A 22,152-nucleotide genomic window follows, 5' to 3' on the forward strand; every position below is an offset into this window, starting at 1 on the left:
TTCCTGTTACTCAGTTTGGCTGTATGTAACCAAACTAGAAGTGCTCTACAAATCAAGGGACCCAGAATGTGAATGACCTCCCGAATCATGTCAAAGGCTGTACCTCTCTCAACCAGTTTAAGAGTTAAACCAAGTACTGCCTAATTAACTCCATGTAACCTAACTTACCTCCTAAATGTCAACCCATGTCATGCTATTTTTTAAACAACGCTGTTCACCAACATGTGCAATTGCTGATTTATGCTATGTTAACCCCCCTTTTTGTATTTTTTATTCCTTCTTTCAACACAATTTATACCTAATCCCGATTACTATTAAGTTTTAGTCTGTGTTTTTTCCCCCACACCTTGCCCGAAATGCTATAAGTATTAGTGGCTTTAGGTATTGTATGTACTAGCTCTGTCTATAAATCCAACATTATGTTTGTAAATCAACTGTATGTACTTTTCCTGAATAAAATGTATTTATTATTTATTTTTTAATCAGTAAGTATTAAAAGAAGGCACCAAGCTGGGAAGGCTATGTAGCACCATTGTGTGTAACAATAAACCAAATTTTTTTTAACAAATAATGCACCTGTATGGTAAAACAAATCCTGTCAGCTGTAAAAATATTGATGCAGTTATTTAAATTAAAAATATAATGAAAGAAATATTACTGGTTTATTTTTATCCTATCTTTTTGTACTGTACAGTATATCCAAGGAAGTGAAAAATTGAGACATAATGCACAATTTAATGAATGATTAGCATGGATTAGCAGTTCAAAAGAAATATGACTATTACATATCAACATGAGATCTTAATGATCCATGGTCAACATGATTTAATAAGGATAATATAGTACTGAATTTGTAATAATACAAACTATAATTTAAAATCTTTATTACTGATTTTTTTTATTAAGAAGATTAGGTATACACAGCAATGTACTACTACCCTATTCTATATGGAATATTACACAGTGTAGATAAAAAACTAGCTATAAGTTTATCTAATACTCCCATCTCACAGGATGGTTAGACATACTGTACATGGAATCAATTTAGAAAATACCAGCCTCAATACAAAAAACAAATCAACTCTGACTAAACAACTCTAAGCAATTTTCACAAGAGGTAAGCACTGAATCATGGAAACATTATATTATAATTACTCTTACCAGTTTCTACCAGACTCTTCTCAAACAATGTATTTTTAAACATGTTTAGGTATACACAGCAATGTGCTGCTTCCCAATTCTGTATAAAGGACCACACAGTGTAGATCAAAAACCAGCTACAAGCTCATCCAACATCCTCACCTCACAGGATGGCCAGTCATACATGGAATTAGGAGAGAACAAATACTTAAGGCTGATCTATTAGCCTCCACTGGCAAAATCTGGGTGCAGCACAAGAATATCTTCCAATATTCCTGAGTGTATGAAGTAATTACAGAGCTCATAATACCTCATACCATTTGGTATGAAGTCACTGATAACAGGACAATCACAGATGTAGTGTTGGAGAGTATATTCTCTCAAGTAGGACTGAAAACCGATGTTTTTTTCCACCAAGAGGGCTATAAACCCATGGAACCGCCTACCCGCTGAAGCCGTAAATGCCAAATTCCAGCTAAAAAATATCATTAAGACAATTGGCGGGCCCTTTAACAAGCCGCCCGCTTTCTGTCCTCGTCGAGGCCACTAGATAGTTAGTGGCCCTTGGGTAAATTCAGTAAATATATACAATAATTGTCAGCGCATCTTCCGAGCAACAAGGACAGCTACAAAATATCTCTTAGAATTACGTAGGTAAACAACAAATGTAACATATTTGTTTAATACAATATCGGTGCTGGCTGTAGAAGTTGAAAAAACATTGTTTTACTTCGAAATATACTAATTTTATAAGAAAATTCGACGTAAATAGGAGGCAGTAGAGCTCCGATAAGCCAGCGCTAAATCTTCAATATGAAGAATGTTGCTGCTCTCTGATTGGCCAAACGAAACACAGTAGTGACCTCTATCGGCACGCAGGTGAACCAACAAATTTCTTCCTAAGTGGACCTTATTGAATCGCACCTAAGCATCTTCTTAGGGCGCACTTAGGAGCCTTCGTAGCAAACCCACTTACGAAGAAATACACAGAGCTTCCTGAATCTAGGTCCTTTGTGTTACTCAGCTGTCACGGGCTGCTTCCTGGGGGTGGAGGCCTGGTCGAGGACCGGGCCGCGGGACACTAAAGCCCCGAAATCATCTCAAGATAACCTCAAGATAGGGTGGTTAATTTACAGTCACTAGGTCACAATCCTACCGCTTCTGAAGGTTGGCAAATTAATTGCTAATTTTATATTAGTATACACAGATAACCTTGAGTAATAATTAGTGTCACTATTGGAATTCCTCAGGTTAGCTCATCGTAATCGTCACTGGGGGGGGGGGGTTTAGTAACACTTCGTAACACTCAAAAGTGATATGATTATATTGTAAATATATAAGATTATATAATGGTGTATGGTAATATAATATACAGGTATAAGTACAACACAACTCGTATTATTAGTCCCTCCCTATTTAAGAGTCTGCACAATAATTAAATGAGACTAGGTTGTCCTCTATTCAGTACAACACCAGTCAATGGTAATATATCCTACCATAATGCAGATTGGCACAGTTATTATCAAATCAAATCAAATCAAATGTTTATTTAGGTAAGATACATACATACAAGAGATTTTACAAAGAGTGATGGATTTATAGTTAGGGCTAGTACATACAATGCCTAAAGCCACTATTACGCAAAGCGTTTCGGGCATAGGAACGATAGGATTAAATGGAACTAGGTTATTCCCTATTTAGTTCAACACTAGTCAATGATAATATATCCAACCCTAATGTTGGCTGGCAACCAGCTACTAGAATATAATGTGCTATAGGAGAGAGAGTGCAATATTTTTTTGTTTTATTTTTTATTTTATAAGTTCAATGATTCTCTTACTTATAGAAAAATATATACAACTAATGTTGGTAGCCTCTAATCAATCTCTGGTGTTTGGTTAGAATTTATTAATTTATTAGCTACTACTCCACAGAAAAAAACACGAATTTAGTGAAGTAAACTCCGTGAAAGACAGCAACAATTTGGTTTGAATTAATTTATTTGCGGAAATAAAACACAAATTTATCTGGATAAAATGTACTTTTTTTTTATTAATATATGAGGTACATCTGCATTTGTGCAGCTACCCTAGACTATATGAAGTGGAGTACAGTGTGTCAAAAAAGCTAACTACGTGATGCTAAAAAATCCCCATCACACAGGATGGTTAGTCATACATAGGCAGGTGATAGGCAGTCTGCACTGGCAGACTCCAGATGCATTTTGAGGATATCATCAACACAAGAGTGAATAAGGTAGCAGTGGTAATAAAGTCCCCATCTCGCAGGATGGTTAGTCATACAGGGCCATATGTTTAGTAGCCTGCACTGGCAAATTTTGGGTGCAGTATGAGGATATCCTCGAGAATACGAGAGTGAATAAATTGCAAAGCTCCAGGTACCTCATGCTAACTGGTCTGAAAGGCCTAATAACTGGCCATTCGGTGATGTAGTGTGGGAGATCATGCCGCAGTTCCTGCTCACAGAGTTTGCAACTGGAGTGCTCAGGATTGGGAGACCCGTCACCTGTAGCCACCTGCCACAGGTAACGGTAACCCAACCTGATCCTTGCAACCACTGTGTCGCACAGTCTAGTGGACGTTTTGTGCTGCCCATAGATGTAGGTTTCAGATCTGAACAAATCATAGCTATCAATAGTAGTACTTTCAGGTCGTTGGGAGTCAGTAATTTCTTTCCTATCAGACCTGAGTGTTTGAACCAATACAGTTTTGACAGTAGAGATGGGGATACCTAGATCTAATTCAACTTCATCTTTGTTGCACGCTAATTTGGCTGTAATGTCTGTCTCATTATGATGGGTTATATTTACGTATGAAGGTATCCATATAAAAGAGATTCGAGACCCTTTACTCTGTGCAGCAATTTGATAATTTATAATTGGGAGTATGAGGTTCTTGCCGTCGATCTTCCAGGAGAAGTTTTCGATTGCTTGAAGAGCAGACTTTGAATCACAAAATATTATTCCTCCTCCAATATTTTTTAATGTACTGGTAGCTTGTCGTAATGCTGCTAGTTCTGCTTGTGTAGAGGTCAGCCAGTTGTTTAACCTGACACTGACAGTCTTTGTGCAAATATTATGTCTATAAAAACTACATGCTGCTGCAGTCCGTCCAGTAGAAGATTGGACTGAGCGAAAATGAAGCGATAATGTTGGTGGTACGTATGTATGGTTCATACTGTATTTATTGGTAGCATGTATTTAGCTCCTTAATTTCATGTATTAAGGCCTAGAGCAAGTAATACTGCTATAATTATTTGTTTTCAGTAACACTACCGCCTGCACCGATATTGTTAAGAATTTTTATGTTAGGTTACTGGTTATTTAGCCGTCTGAATTGACTGGCAATTTAATTTGTTTAATATATTGCACTAGTTCATAAATAGATCATAATCATGATCTAGGTGCAAAGGACCAAAAGAATGTGGGAAAATCTACTGATGAACCGGTCGCCCGAGCGGACAGCACTTTGGGCTTGTGATCCTGTGGTCCTGGGTTTGATCCCAGGCGCCGGCGAGAAACAATGGGCAGAGTTTCTTTCATCCTATGCCCCTGTTACCTAGCAGTAACATAGGTACCTGGCTGTTGGTCAGCTGTCACGGGCTGCTTCCTGGGGGTGGAGGCCTGGTCGAGGACCGGGCCGCGGGGACACTAAAAAGCCCCGAAATCATCTCAAGATGATAATTTATTTATATGTTATTACTTATTGTTCATTATATTAATTATAGTTTATTTATTTATTCAAAAGCGGACTGTATAATTTAAGGTTTATTCCACAGATAAACGTCCACTGTACAAACTTGGGGGGGGGGGTTATTCTAGTATATTATATCTTTTCAAATTTAATCGATAGTAGATTTATTTCTAGAGGATATTCTACTTCTAACTATTTTTAGTTAAACATATGAGACGAGCTCAGCTGTCTTTTGAATGTGGTCTGGCTATCAAGCATCAGACATTTCCTCAGTAACGTGACCTCTGTCTCAGTCCAGATATCACATTATGTAGTCACAATTTACCTGACATCGTAAAAAAATGCCAACAACATCTATATTTCAGGTATGACATGAATGGAATTAGTTATTAATGCTTATAGATTTTTACCCATTCAGATGTGTTCCCATGAGGCATAACTGATATCGTCCCCCTATAAACGTAATATGACCATAAAACAAGATAAAGTTAGTTATCCAGGTAATTATGCACTTTCCTAATTGTAGCATAGTTGTAGCAATAATTAGCAGCCCTATCTTAAGTTCGAGGATTACACTGCATACTAGATAAGCTGGAAGTCTGGTTGCTGTCGTTGTGGAGTCTTAGTCTCTCCACAACACAGTCCACATTCGTCATGGCTTCCACCCTCTCCCGCTCACGAACGAGTTACCCCGGATACGTTTTTTTTAATAATTGGAAGGAGCAGTTTGTTTTAACTCATTTATTAATTGACAATGTAATTAATTTAGGTAGCTGTATTTATGTTGTTTTTAATCTTCAGACTGTTGATTTTAATATTAAATTAGGTAAATACGTTTTGGAATGAGATGTGGGCGATACGGAAATTAATAATCTTGTTTCTGGACACATACATAATTTCTTTCATGACTAACTAAATTATTTAATTTATATAAGAGTAATACAAAACAGCAGCATTTTAATTTCTGTTTGTTGTATTAAGCAATTTATGAGTGATGTGGGAATTTTTGCGATTGGATGTAGAGTTTCTGAGATATCTCAAATATATTTGTGTGCTTTTAATGTTATGCTTTAGATAATTATCACTTCATAATATACTGACAAATCATATAATGTTTATTGTCTATATTTTTTATCGAGTTAATTTGAATTCAATAGAAAGTATTTTGATCGCTTTTTATTCAACTCCTCCATGGTAACAGGTAAAAACAGGTGACATGTAAAAATATGCTTTTTTGAAAAACAGCACCATCTGTTGGACGTAAGAGCAACATACACTGTAATCTCCATTAGTTCTTCACCAATTGCTTTGAAATTTTGACACAACGTTCCATTCGAGTACTCACATGTTTTTATATACATATTATATAAATGCCATTCCTGTGACAGGTAAAACATGTTTTTCTGAAAGACAGCGGCATCTGTTGCACATAAATGCAGCACATGCTGCACTAAATATGTTACGATTCCATTTCAATGTTTCCAATTGCATTGATAAATTGAATTTTCATAGATTTCAATTAATTTTCATTTTGATTTAATTATTTTGTGTGACATTGCAATGAAATTGAGCTGTGTTGTTTACCATACCGTTCATTTCATTATGTCACGTCTTTGACAGGTAAAAACATGTTTTTTTTTCAAAAAACTGTTTTTCATGTGAGCGAAATCTTCAAAACCTTTTTACTGATTGCTTTGAAATTTTGATACATTGCATTCGAATACGTGCATGTTTTTATTTACCTATTATATACATGCCACACCTGAGACAGGTAAAAACATGTTTTTTAGAAAACAGCGGCATCTGTTGGACGTAAGAGAAACACACACTGTAATCTCAGAAAGTTCTTCACTGATTGCTGTGAAATTTTAACACAACGTTCCATTCAAATACGTGTGTGTTTTTATATACATACTATATAGATGTGACACATAAAAACAAGCTTTTTAGGGAAAAACAGCACCATCTGTTGGACGTAAAAGCAACACACACACTATGCTACATATGTTACGATTTTATTTCAATGTTTCCAATTGCATTGATAAATATAATTTTCATAGATTTCGATTTATTTTTTTTTTTTTGTGTGTGGATGTTGGAATTGAGCGGTGTTGTTTTCTATGCCGTTCATTTTGTGAGTATAGTTTATTTTTTTACTTTTTATCATTTCGTTTTTTTTAACTGTTCTTAATTTTCAGTAATGGGAATATCGGATTATTTTGGAATGCATCGGACAATGGACAAAGGGACGAGGGAGGGGGGGTAAGGTGGGAAGGTCGAGGGGACTGGAGAGTGGGGGATGGTGGGGAGGACGAAGGGATGGGAAAGTGGGGAGGATGAGGGGACTGGGAAGTCGGGAATGGTCGGGAGGATAGGGAGATGGGAGGACTGCTGTGACCAGGTACAGCTAGTATGTAATAAAATACGTTGCCGTTCTGTTCCTCATCATTTTGATATCGAGGTCAGGTATTAAAACATCGTTACTCAAATTGTTTTTTATTGAAACATATTTGCAGAAAATATGCATTTTAATTATGAGTAATGTATTAAACGTCAATATTATTCATCATCTTATGCAAGTCTGAGATCAAACAGTCTCATCTCTCAAGGCCAATAGAAACCCCTAAAGGTAAATGTGTTGACTGCGGACCTAGCGAGTGTGTTGACTGATGACCTGGAGACAGTGTTGACTGCTGACCTGGAGACACAGTGTTGACTGCTGACCTGGAGACACAGTGTTGACTGCTGACCTGGAGACACAGTGTTGACTGCTGACCTGGAGACACAGCGTTGACTGAAGGCCTGGAGACACAGTGTTGACTGAAGGCCTGGAGACACAGTGTTGACTGAAGGCCTGGAGACACAGTGTTGACTGATGACCTGGAGAGACAGTGTTGACTGTTGACCTGGAGACACAGTGTTGACTGTTGACCTGGAGACACAGTGTTGACTGTTGACCTGGAGACACAGTGTTGACTGTTGACCTGGAGACACAGTGTTGACTGTTGACCTGGAGACACAGTGTTGACTGTTGACCTGGAGACACAGTGTTGACTGTTGACCTGAAGACACAGTGTTGACTGCTGACTTGGAGACTAAGTGTTGACTGTTGACCTGGAGAGACAGTGTTGACTGTTGACCTGAAGACACAGTGTTGACCGTTGACCTGGAGATACAGTGTTGACTGTTGACCTGGAGACACAGTGTTGACTGTTGACCTGGAGACACAGTGTTGACTGTTGACCTGGAGACACAGTGTTGACTGTTGACCTGGAGACACAGTGTTGACTGTTGACCTGGAGACACAGTGTTGACTGTTGACCTGAAGACACAGTGTTGACTGCTGACTTGGAGACTAAGTGTTGACTGAAAATTTCCCGGCAGAGCGCTGATTGATCACTTCGAACAAGAGATTTGCGAGAGGACCTCGAGGCAGAGAACAATCCCAGCCACAACATGGCCGCCCACGAGAACAACGAACATGCCCTGTTACATAAGAAGAAGTGCGATATTTAGATCGTCGATTTTTCAATCATATTGATATATTGCATTCACGATCACCGAATTCTTTTTGACAGTAACACTTGCATTCATATATAATGCAATAACCTGGTATCCAAAATCTATATATCACCTGTTATAAGCACGGATGGAAGTAAACAATTTAGAATAGTTTGCGTAAAGAAGCCATCTGTTTATGCTATATATTTTTTAGAGCCCGAGAGAGCAGGCAAGAACCATGCATGAATTTTCTTAGACCTAGTATTAAAAAAAAATATATATATATATATATATATATATATATATATATATATATATATATATATATATATATATATATATATATACAGTATACAATAAATTAAAACTAAGATGGTGAAAATTTTTCCTTGGATTAATAAAATAGGCCTAAGAGGGTACATTCTGTTTATCGCTACTGCTACACACATTCTGTGAGATCTTTTTGTTGTCCGGTAATACTAACACGCAAACTGTTGATGTGTGCAACAGTGCTACAAAATATATCTAAGTAGCAATAGATGCTATCATTATTGCAGTATGGGTTGAATATACTGAGAGTGTGAATGTTTAGATACTCTATCCAGAGGTTGGCTAGGAAGATATACTCTACCCAGAGGTTGGCTAGGAAGATATACTCTACCCAGAGGTTGGCTAGGGAGATATACTCTACCCAGAGGTTGGCTAGGAAGATATACTCTACCCAGAGGTTGGGGAGGAAAGATACTTTACCCAGGGGTTGGTGAGGGAGAGATACTCTACCCAGAGGTTGGCGAGGGAGAGATACTCTACCCAGAGGTTGGGGAGGAAAGATACTTTACCCAGGGGATGGTGAAGGATAGATACTCTACCCAGAGGTTGGCGAGAGAGAGATACTCTACCCAGAGGTTGGGGAGGAAAGATACTTTACCCAGGGGATGGTGAAGGAGAGATACTCTACCCAGAGGTTGGCGAGAGAGAGATACTCTACCCAGAGGTTGGGGAGGAAAGATACTTTACCCAGAGGTTGCAGAGGGAGAGATACTCTACCCAGAGGTTGGAGAGGGAGAGATACTCTACCCAGAGGTTGGAGAGGAAGAGATACTCTACCCAGAGGTTGGCGAGGGAGAGATACTATACCCAGAGGTTGGAGAGGGAGAGATACTCTACCCAGAGGTTGGCGAGGGAGAGCGTGGTGCTGACGGTGATCCTGGTGGCGGGATGAGCACACTTCGTACCATTGGTAACCGTGTCCTTGAACCACTGGTCATACAGCCCGGCCTCCGTCAGCGACACGATCCTTCACAAGACAACATACTGGGTAACCTTCAATTGATGACCCATCACCCACCATTGTCTTGCATGACAAAAGCTCACACAGATCTGATACCCTAGTCAGCTGCCCCTATGTGAGAGCCATTCCCCTTCGGCAGATCATGTGAATTTGTAATACACAGTCAACTGTCTCAGTGATACCTAATTAGGTGATCACCTGATATAAGATTTGTCAATCAATCCAGATTTGTAATAAATGAGTCTTCTGCCATATATACAAATTATGGTGAGGATCGTGTATTGTAATATAATAATCTGATAAAATGAGAACCATTGAATTGTGGAATAAAAGTTCTTACTGTTTCACTTCAGAAAATGATCACCTCTTACTGAGGGCTGGGACGAGAGGACTGTTCCTCTGACCGATCAGAGACAACGTCATCGGCAGGAACCTCTCTCTTGAGGAGTAGAAGTCACAGCGCCCTGTTGACAAAAATGTCCTTATTATACTAATATGCGTATATATATATATATATATATATATATATATATATATATATATATATATATATATATATATATATATATATATATATATATATATATATATGTATATATATATATATATATATATATATATATATATATATATATATATATGTATATATATATATATATATATATATATATATATATATATATATATATATATATATATATATATATATATATATATATATATATATATATATATATTAGTATATTTTGGTAGAAGTCTTTCCTGTAGACATATATTTTTAAATATGACCGAAAAAGTAAGATTAATAATTCTAACACGAATTTTCTCGATCTTTCTTACGTTTCTTTTCACTGTTGATGGTAATTCAAAAATCAATTCTCCAAAATTCATTTTTATTTCTAGTCTGACGCGACACTTGAGCGCGTTTCGTAAAACTTATTACATTTTCAAAGACTTTAGTTTACACACACACACACACTGAATAGAGCTTAAACATCTTCGAGTTTTTTATACCTACATTTGGTGAGGTGACATGTTACAATAGTTTTGGATGAGGTGAAAATAAACTTTTTACACAAGACAGAACACGAAACAATGGGTATTAAAGGTAGGTAACTGAAGAAGGCCTATTTTTATTGGCCCATATTTCTTGATGCTTCTATATTGGAGCGGAGTCTTGAAGTGGGTAGAATATAGTTGTGCATTAATTGGCTGTTGATTGCTGGTCTTGACTTCTTGATGTGTAGTGCCTCGCAGACGTCAAGCCGCCTGCTATCGCTGTATCTATCGATGATTTCTGTGTTGTTTGCTAAGATTTCTGTGGTGATGGTTTGGTTGTGGGAAGAGACTATATGTTCCTTAATGGAGCCCTGTTGCTTATGCATCGTTAAACGCCTGGAAAGAGATGTTGTTGTCTTGCCTATATACTGAGTTTTTTGAGGCTTACAGTCCCCAAGAGGGCATTTGAAGGCATAGACGACGTTGGTCTCTTTTAAAGCATTCTGCTTTGTGTCTGGAGAGTTTCTCATGAGTAGGCTGGCCGTTTTTTTGGTTTTATAGTAAATTGTCAGTTGTATCTTTTGATTTTTGTCTGTAGGGATAACATTTCTACTAACAATATCTTTCAGGACCCTTTTCTCCATTATGGGTTGTGGAAAAGAAGTTCCTGTAAAATAGTCTAATAGGGGGTATAGGAGTTGTGTTAGATGTCTCTTCAGAGGTTGCATGGCGTTTCACTTTCCTTCTTATGATGTCTTCCACGAAACCATTGGAGAAGCCGTTGTTGACTAGGACCTGCCATACCCTACAGAGTTCTTCGTCCACTTGCTTCCATTCTGAGCTGTGGCTGAGAGCACGGTCGACATAAGCGTTAACAACACTCCTCTTGTACATGTCTGGGCAGTCACTGTTGGCATTCAGGCACATTCCTATATTTGTTTCCTTAGTGTAGACTGCAGTGTGGAAAACTCTGCTCTTTTCCATGACTGTTACATCTAGAGAGGGCAGCTTCCCATCCTTCTCCATCTCGTAAGTGAAACGCAACACAGAATTCTGCTCAAATGCCTCCTTCAGCTCCTGCAGATGTCTGACATCAGGTACCTGTGTAAAAATGTCATCAACATACCTGCAGTATATGGTCGGTTTGAAGTTCATGTCGACTAAGACTTTTTGCTCGATGGTACCCATGTAGAAGTTTGCAAACAGGACACCTAGGGGAGAACCCATGGCGACCCCATCTGCTTGCTTATTCATGTGTCCATTCGGGCTCAAGAAGGGTGCCTCTTTAGTACAAGCTTGGAGTAGTTTCCTTAGAATATTTTCTGGTATGTCAAGCGGAGTACAGGCCGCATCACGATACACTTTGTCGGCTATCATCCCGATTGTTTCATCCACAGGTACGTTGGTAAACAGTGACTCTACGTCCAACGAGGCTCTTATCCCTGTGGCCCGTGTTCCCTGCAGTAAGTCAACAGTTTCCTTTGGAGACTTCAGGCTGAAGGCGCAAGGGACATAGGGAGTCAGCAAGCCATTGAGTCGTTTCGCCAGTCTGTACATGGGTGTGGGTATCTGGCTGATGATTGGCCGAAGTGGGTTTCCAGGCTTGTGTGTCTTGACATTTCCATACGCATATCCAGGTTTATATTCCCCAATAATCTCGCCCCATCCCAAATAATAGTGTGATCACACAAACCTGTGTGTAGATACAAAGCTTTAGACGTTTGGGCAGTTCTTATACTATGAGCATGTTGGGACATACGTAATTGTAAGGATTTTTCTGTTTGTCCAAGGTACACAGACTCACAATCATTGCAGGGAATCGAATACATACAACCTGCTGTACCAGGGGAGTTTTTTTTATTAAATTGGACTTGATCGTATTATTAGTGAACACCAAATTGATATTAGGGTCCTTAAAACCTGGGAAAAGTTTCTCAAATCCCATTGTATAATGTACCACCAATGAGTTTCTAATTTCTGGTTTCGCTTTGGAGACATTATTATAAAACGTACGTTTAGCTTTCCCAAATGAACAATCCAAAAACATCTTTGTGGGATATCTGGGCTTGACTCAATTTATTTAATTATTAAATTAATGAAATCAATTACGAAGGACCACCCACTTTTAAGAAAAAAGGGAAACTAATAAAAAGTGATTATTAGAAACACAAGGAAGAACCAGTGTCTATGGATAAATATTAAAAAGCATAATCACTTAAATAATTAATGGGCTGTATGGTTAATTAACTCAAGTCAGAGCCTCAAACACCTACATTGGGAGGGTATTGCTAGAACTTCATATACGTCTAGGAACTAGTGTGGTTCGTACACCAGTTCATTATTTGATAAATAATATTGTGTCCAAAATATTAAAGAATCAATAGGCGATTACCACCAGAAATTATAAAGATTATTAGCATTAGAAAGTAATCATCTAAATAAACACATATTATCTCCAGTGTACATGACGAGTAATCAATTAGATAGAATCATGAACAATTAGCAAAAATTGGAGTAATTAAATGTGTACAAAAAGTCTTAGCTTTAAGACGATTTCTATGACATCATTCACGCCTCGTCCTCGTGATCTCAGGAATTCCACGTAGAAGTCCTTAGAGGTGAATAACACGAATGTAGGTAACAGCTCGTTGACTCCTCACATACGAGCTGCAACTTAATGCATATTACGTAGCATTGAACTAGGCTACTTAAATTTCAATATTCATGAAATATAAAATAAAATTTAGTGCGGTACTAACGTTGGATTTTTTGTAGTCGTTCAATATAACGACAGGCTGCCCACGACATATACAATCTCTAATGATGCATTAAAAAAGAACTATATACTTATCGAAAGGTGCAAATTATGCTTAAGCCTGCCGGTATCGCGTCTCAGGCTCAAACTTCCACAATGTCATACACGTGGTTGATAGCTTGGCTTGAATATCGACGCGTTATTAGTTGACCGAGCACTGCAGATCACATAGAACAATAATAATTCATTCTGGGTTGAGTATCAGTGTAATTCTTGCTGATAATCTCAACGTCACGTGTCCTTTGCTGCTCAATTCCGCAACACGAGTTCACCACACACACACACAATGGCGTCTTTCCTCCCTCTTCAACCCGCGTCCCGCATTCACCACAGAAATTATTTATCACGAATAATATTATTTCGCCCAATTGTGGCTGAAAGACTTTAATAAAGACTGGGTTGTAATTCTAGGGATTTAAATATTATTACTTTCTCGTCTTATGGTGGTAAACAAGAAATGGAGATTTTAGTTTTCTCCATGGCATTCATGCGTGATGGTAAATTTCTTACTTGATAACAATTGTAACTAAAAACTCTCGATTTAGAATCATCTGGGAGTTATGTTATCCATAAATAATTATCACACGGAATACCGATGATTTTAGAGAATCACATTCAATTCTCTAACAAACTGGCTATAAATGTGTTTAACTAGATATAATCTGACGCAATTCTGGTGCTTGGTTTCGTAAGAATTCCAGTATCCATATGCAGATATAATAGTTTATGTGAACATTACTGTTAGTAAGTTTTAGTAACTACTGAAATTAGTATATTTTAATACTGATTTATTATAATACAATAGTATTGTATTAGTGTTGGAAATTTCCAACATAACTCCAGGGGGAGATTTCTCGGGTCGCAGTGCAATGTTGAGTACTAATATACCTATCCCGAAGTTAGTATTAATTTTAATATGTTAGTATGTTAGTACACACAAAACGGATGTCCTGTAATTGTCAAGGACATACAAGAAACTTAAGTCTTGCAAAGAAATTCATGTTGAATGGAACATGTTATTGGAAATCATCTAAAGTTAATGACTAATAAAGCCTACAATGAACTCTGGGACTGGTGTCGCTATGACATGTAATGTTTATGTTACTAAGTCTTAAAGTTTTGTAAACTCTCAGATACTCTAGACGAAATAATGTTATTATTAATAGCCTATACAACAAATTAAGATTTAAATCATACAATTTAAAGTAACTGAGAATCCACTGTGATGAGAATGTTCTGGGTCATTGTGACTTGTAACGATTTGTTACTTGACATCACAACACAGTATCATCATGATTACTTAAATTGGATGGGAAATTATTTGCTCTTGGTCGGAGCTATAATAGGCTTGTAGTTTCCGTTTGCGTTGTTGAGCAGCAGCTCTAGTGGGGCGGTTGCTCGGTGGATCAGAATTGTTGTCTTCGGAAACTGTTGGTGAATCTGGTTCTGGTAAACACTCTCGTTCTGCTAATTCGAGAGGTACCAACTTCTCTAAGGTTTTTAGGGTAGTGTTGCCTCGGCATAAAACCTTGACTACTCTCAGGATGCATTGGTGATCTGGGTGGATAGCAACAATTTTGCCTATGGGCCACTCGGACCTTGGTCCATCACTGTCAACCAATACTAGGTCTCCTGGTTTAAGTTGCACTTTATTATAGGGACTCGAAGCTCCGTAGTGGTACTCTCGTAGAGCTGTGAGGTACTCTCGAGTCCACACCTCATTCCACCTTTCAATTACTCTTGAAAGATGTTGGTAACTTTCTACTAAGTCACTCCTGGTTACATGTGAAGGGTCGACTGGGTCCTCTTCTGCCAAAGGTATTAGAGGGCTCAGCAGGCCTCCATGTATTAATTTAAGTGCGAGAGACTCAGAGGTTCTCTCTGTGAGAAATCATCTGATAGGTATGTTAATGGGCGATTGTTGACTCGCGCCTCGATTTCCACGACAAGTGTTTGGAGTTCTGAGTAACTAATTTTCTGTCGATGTAAGGTCTTCTTTAAACACTTCTTGACAGTTCCTATCATACTTTCGTAGAACCCACCTTGCCAGGGGGCTCTGGGAGCAATAAATTTCCAGTGGCATTGTCGTCTCTGTAGGACTGACTGCACTTCTAGATGATTAGAAGACAGGCCTCTCGCAGACAGGCTTCTGCTACAAAATTTTAACCATTGTCCGATATCATTAGTTTGGGACAGGATCTGCGAGCTGCAAATCTACGAAAAGCTTGGATGAAGGCTTCAGCACTCATGTCCGAAGTCACTTCTAGATGTACTCCTCGTGTGGTAGCACACGTGAAGAGGCAAATATAAGCTTTCACTGGTATCTTATCTGGATTGCCAGTGAGAAGTAAGGCTCCTGTGTAATCGACACCAGTGGTCTCAAAGGGACGAAGATGAACTACTCTTTCTTCAGGGAGTGGTGGAGGTCCTGGGTACGGACACACTCGAGCATCGTATCTTTTGCAGATCACACAGAATTTAATAATTGATTTGACTGTTTGACGACCTTGAGGAAGCCAATATTTTTGTCTAAGGTCGGTGAGAGTGTCTAACACTCCACCATGCAAAGTACCATATTGATGGTCATGTAAAACTAGAAGTTTGGTAATGATGTGGTGACGTAGTAGAAGGATTGGAGTCTTTGTATCCAGATCAATTTTGGCATGAAGTAAACGTCCTCCACACCTTAATATATTATGAGTGTTGGCATCATACCAGATACCTAGAGACTTGGTTAATTTATCTGGAAGATTTTCATATTCACTTCCATATGTCTCTTGCTATGCACGTTTGATCCAGTAGAGGATAGGATTGGGAAACTTATGTCTGATTCCTATCTTAGCAAGAAAGTCAAACACATGTGCTGTCACTCTTAATAACTTACTCAAGTTAGAATAATTGTGAGGATTAATAGCTAAGATTTGATGAGTTTCTGGTTCTTTCATGGGAGTAGTGATATTGGTCACTATGACTTGTGGCTTTTGTTTGGGCCACTGACCACTAACAAGCCATGAAGGTCCATTAAACCACATCGAAGACTTGATAAGAAGTTTTAGTGTCAATCCTCGAGACAAGTAATCTGCAGGATTGTCCTTAGTGAGAACATGTCTGAATTTATATCCAGCAGATAATTCATGAATTTCCCTAACACGATTACTAACGTAGGGAGTTTTATTGTTGTTGTTTCTTACCCATTGTAAGACTGCCTCATTGTCTGACCACACGACGATTTCACCAAAGTGGATATTATTGAGTGTCTTGGTCAGGCAATGAGCCAATCTTACTCCCACCAGCAATGCAGTTAACTCCATTTGAGGTAAAGATCTCTTCTTAATGGGAGCAACTCTTGCTTTAGATGTGAGCAAAATTGATTCTGCACTATTGACTAAGTAGGCTACAGCGCCATACACTTTGCCAGAGGCATCGCAAAAAACGTGCAAATTTGTGGCAAGTTTTGTCCTGAAGCATTACGAGGAAATTTCAAAACACCTAACTGATTGAAATCCGTTGTGAGTATCTGCCATTTATCTTGCAACTCAGTTGGCAACGGATCATCCCATCCCATATGTTTCTGCCAGCATTCCTGCATTAGGAGTTTGCCCCTTATTGATATAGGACTAAGTAAGCCTAAAGGGTCAAATGGTTGACTGACATATGAGAGTAATTTTCTCATGGTAAGGGATGAATTATCGGTTTGTACTGACTTGACATTCATCTCGTCAGTACTTGTGTTCCATTCCACACCCAGAACTTTTAATTGATTAGGTACCTGATAACCTGGAAACTCTTTCTCGATTATCTGGTTTAATGAATTATTATTTGAGGTCCATGATTGTAGTGGCATATTGGCTCCTAACAACTCACGGTTAGCCTCATGGTAGATTTCTACCAAATTGGATTGATCATTTGTAGTTCCCTGGAAATTATCGACATACAAGTTGTCACTGATTTCTGCCTTATAAGGGCTATTTGACTTCCTCAAATGTGTATCTAATGTTGCTTGAAGTAGAAACGGGGAGGAAGTCGCTCCGAATAGCACTGAGGGAAAATGTTACGGCCCTCTCGGGTCGCAACCGGGTTCTTTCTCTGATGTAAGTAGAGTTTGGGTATCCGGCCCCAAGCTAGTAGTGGCTTTCAAGGGATGTGATCCGTAACGCAAGAAAAATAAAAGGGGAAGGGAAATAAAGGCAAAAACTTAATAATATAATTACCACCATCACCATAAATAATATATAAAAGTTACACAGGGGGGGGGTTAGACACTATGATACACAACGTAGTCTTCCTCTGAAGACTCTGGACGTTCACGGTGCTCACGATGCTAAGCTCTTGGTGCTCTTGTGGCCTCACTATGAATCCTTCGATCCTCTTGAGTCTACCCTGGCCACGGGCCAGCCAAATCACAGTTCCACTGGGGGCACCGTCGTGGAGGCCATCAACCACAAGTCCAGCCGGTAGCTGGCAGGTTCCAATCAGCGACGCTGGTTAGGCCACTCCACGATCGATACTAAGTTCGCAAACCCTAGTCAGGAGCCTCGTGTGATCCCACAGACCACTCTCCTTGCCACAACACCCCAGTGGTTAAGCGTCTCCACCAGTCAGTCCCGGGTATGACAATCTCTCAACTGCCACTTCACAGGCAGGCTAACACCACAGTGTTCATCCGGGGGGCGACTCACAGCTGCTGCAGCAAACACTTGGAGACGAGACGACTGCCTTGGGTAGACTGATCCAACGTTCATTACAGCAGTCCCAGGTCGACTCTGTAATCAGACACGTCATCAGTACGAGGGACACTCTAGGGCACGTCACTTACCGGCTCAGACCCAAACGCCCACCTATCCACTCCATAGATGGCGTCGCTGTCTAAGCTCCACCTCACCAGAGGTCAGCAGCGGAAGTGTTATGAGCTGATCAGGACGGGAAACTAACCCTTGTGGCTGGTATTTCCTGTCCTCACTTGATGGCGCTGTCCATTTGGAGGGGGTTTCGGGAGCTGACCCACAGATGGCGTGGTCGTCACTGCTCCGTGCTCAAACGTTGGGCTCGGGTCCGTAACACCTCCCCACCAAAAAGAATTTGGTTTGGGGTTCTAAAAAGAGAAACACAAACCAAATTAGTAAGGGGACACAACTCCAATTGGACTCACGTACACTATAAACAGGAGTGATGAGGCTGTCTTGTCCACAGAATTGTCCGAACGGGAAACTCTGGCACTGATGAAACTTGAAGATATTAGGCAATGACCTGCCTGATGTACTTTTCCACACCTCCACCGAGATGTTAATCAGGAGCTTAATCTCACATCTCTCGAGTAAGGATTGGTATCGACACGATCTGGGGTGAATCGACACTTCCCTGTGTCGTGACACCGATGATGGCTGGTTACAAACGGCACTTCTGGTACCGTTCCAGCAGTCCTCCAGGGAGACGGGAACCTTGAATACAGGGGTCTGATAATTTAGAGTGACAGCGACAGTGGGCAAGTTAGTACTCACTGCATACTCGCCTACTAGGCCCACACCTAGTTCTAACAGAGCTGCTTGTACACCGCAGATGATGTCTGCTCTGCCACCGTCAGGTCGACCAACGTTCCGCATAACGCTGAATCCAGGCTCAGCAATCACACAGGGGGTGTCAACCTGTCGGAAACAGTCACTCATATTATCATATCTCGTACCTCCTGTATCTACCATCACCTTCCAGGTCCCTCCTTTGACTGCCACTCTCGCAGTGCAAATCTCCAATCCCTGGGATCTCTTCACGATGTTCATGGGAGCCATCATCCGTCGGGTCATCCACTGGTCCTTACTGAGAGCACCCACGAGAATCAAACAAAATACCGCTAGGAAACATTTGGTCAACTGAGGGATAAGCTTCCTGAGCCTGTAATGTCCATAGCCGGCTACATCCATTAGCCTGGTTTGGATCGAAGAGGGCTCTAAAACCTTCACACATACCTCACATACCTCCGACGTCTGGGGAATCTCTGGCCGGTTCAATGAACGCTGTACCTTGCCACACCGCAAGTACTCAACCGCCTTCGCTCCAGACTCTGGGGTATCCGTGGGTGCTTGCACATGAGACCTCTCTTCTTGCTCAGTCGCTTCTGCCATCATAACCTCATGTTCCTCGTCGGGAGAAGAATCAGGAGACTCTGCTAGTATGCTGTCAATCTGTAGGTGAGAGGAAGGATTAAATATATTTCCTGATTCCGGGTCAGACTGTACCTGGACATTACCACTGCCTGCTGTTACCTCTGACCTTGCTGTTCCGGTTGACTCGTCCGCGACCTTGGGAAGATTGATGCTCCAATCTGTCACCAAGTCGTTGGCTAGTACCACGTCAATCCCTGCTATAGGGAGGGTATCGACTACTGCCAACGCACATGTGCCGCTGAAGTAAGGCGAGTCGAGATGTATCAGCACTAAGGGGGCGATGTACTGCGTCCTAGGAAACCCAACCAGGACAACCTGTTGTCTCCCGTCCACACTTACTCCCTCGGGTAACGAGCTTCTCACGATCAGGGACTGGGCTGCTCCACTATCTCTGAGCACTACTGCAGATCTACCAGTATGATCACTCGTTACAAACCCGCTTGAAGTGTGAGGGGTGAACAAACTTGGTCCTTCCTGCGTAGTCGTAGACTGGCTTCCTGCTGGTGGTGTCACACAGCTCATCAACATCACCTCCCTACGAGCGCCGCTACCTCTTCTGCCTCGGCACATAGCAGCTACATGCCCTCTCTGCCCACAAGTCCAGCACACCACATTCCTCCTCGGACTCCGGTGTTTCGGGCTGCAAGGACTAGTCCTTCGAGTGCTATTTGGGGGCGTCTTCTCAGCGCTTCGTGGGACGGGTCTCTCTTCTTCTTCATGACGAGGTTTGTCAAACCGGCGTGGGTAATTCCTCGGAACGTACGTAGCAGAAGGCCTATGCGTCAGGATGTATTCTTCAGCCATGGTGGCTGCTGCACTCAAGGTCTCCACCTGCTGTTCCTCTAAGTACGTCTTCAGATCTCCAGACAGACAGTCTTTGAAGTCCTCTAACAGTACGAGCTGCTCGAGGTCTTCTTTGGTCTCCACCTTCCGAGAGGCACACCATTCTTGGAAAAGTCGCTCCTTGATTGTGGCGAATTCGGTGAAAGTGTGCTCTGAGGTCTTCTTCAGGTTTCTAAACTTTTGTCTGTACGCCGCAGGTACCAATTGGTACGCCATGAGCACGACCTTCTTCACCTTGTCATAATCGCCGGAGTCGTCAAGGGATAACGTGGAGTAGGCGATTTGGGCCTTCCCAGTCAAGACTGACTGTATCATGATGGCCCAACTCTCCCTTGGCCACTCCAAAGAGGCAGCGACTTTCTCGAAGGCTGCGAAGAACTTCGAAACTTCCTTCTCGTTGAACTTCGGGACCATTTTGATGTTCCTCACCGGATCGAAAATACTCGTTTCCATTGTTCGCCTCCGACCACCGCCTAATCTCAATACTTCTAGCTGATGTTGTCTCTCCTTTTCTTTTTCTTCTCTCTCTCGCTCTTCTCTCTCTCTTTCTCGTTCTTCTCTTTCTCGTTTCTCTTCTCTTTCTCGCTCTTCTCTTTCTCTTTCTCGTTTCTCTTCTCTTTCTCGCTGTTCTTTTCTTTCTTCTAATTCTAAACGCCTCATCTCTAATTCTTTTCCTAATCTCTCTCTTTCCATTTCTTGTTTCTCTCTTTCCATTTCTAATTTCTTATCTTCTCTCTCTCTAGCTTTCTCTTCCCTCTCTTTAGCGATTTCTAGCTTTTTCCATTCTATTTCACGATGGATCTCTAGTTCACGCATTTTCACAGTAAGTAAACTTATATTTAGTTCACTTTCATCACTTTCGACATCACTGCTCTTACCTTCCTTTTCTGTGGAAGCTATTTCGTCACCTTTTATACTATGCGCCTCGCCTTCCTGTTTTTCTTCGGCCTTCAAATGCCGGTGAACCTTGGACAAGATCTCCACACGGGAATCACTGGCACGGATCTTGATCTCGAGGTTGGCACTCACCAGTACGAGTTCCTGTTTGCCCAGATATTTCAATCTGGCAAGACAGTCCTCCCTGTTCAGAAAAGCCTGAACATCGTCCAGATCGTCTATGGTCGCTTTTTCCGCCATCGTCACTTGGTACACTAGCACTTAACACACCGCTTCACTTTAGCACTTAATGCACCGAGCACTGTTCTACGTCAATATTGCACTTTATCGCACCAAACACTGCACTTGCCAATATTGCACGTAATTACATCGGGCACCGCACTACACAATATTGCACTTAATCACAGCGAGCACTTCGCTCTACAATATTGCACTGAATCACTCTGAGCACCGCACTACACAATATTGCACTTAATCACAGTGAGCACCGCACTGCACAATATTGCACTTAGTCACTCCGAGCACCGCACAGGACGTATAATGTCCTAATAGTCACACACGGGGGGAATTATTTACAGGGATTACGCCACTTCACCACCCCTGTCAAACATACTTGACAAGGGGTCGGATCCCGCTGGGGATGCCAATTATGTTACGGCCCTCTCAGGTCGCAACCGGGGTTTTTCTCTGATGTAAGTAGAGTTTGGGTATCCGGCCCCAAGCTAGTAGTGGCTTTCAAGGGATGTGATCCGTAATGCAAGAAAAATAAAAGGGGAAGGGAAATAAAGGCAAAAA

The 22,152-nt window shown here is 40.7% G+C and overlaps 1 protein-coding gene across 1 annotated transcript in view; it reads right to left on the reverse strand.

Moving 5' to 3' along the window:
- Positions 1 to 10,005: 10,005 nt before the first annotated feature.
- The window catches only part of LOC138370447 (uncharacterized), a 109,114-nt gene continuing 96,967 nt past the window's right edge, over positions 10,006 to 22,152 (reverse strand). The window contains exon 3 of the mRNA XM_069334815.1: positions 10,006 to 10,109. Within this exon, the coding sequence (XP_069190916.1) occupies positions 10,006 to 10,109 (104 nt within the window). The remainder of the gene's footprint in view (positions 10,110 to 22,152) is intronic.

Source organism: Procambarus clarkii, chromosome 32 (genome assembly GCF_040958095.1).
Source record: "Procambarus clarkii isolate CNS0578487 chromosome 32, FALCON_Pclarkii_2.0, whole genome shotgun sequence".
Lineage (NCBI taxonomy): Eukaryota > Metazoa > Arthropoda > Malacostraca > Decapoda > Cambaridae > Procambarus > Procambarus clarkii.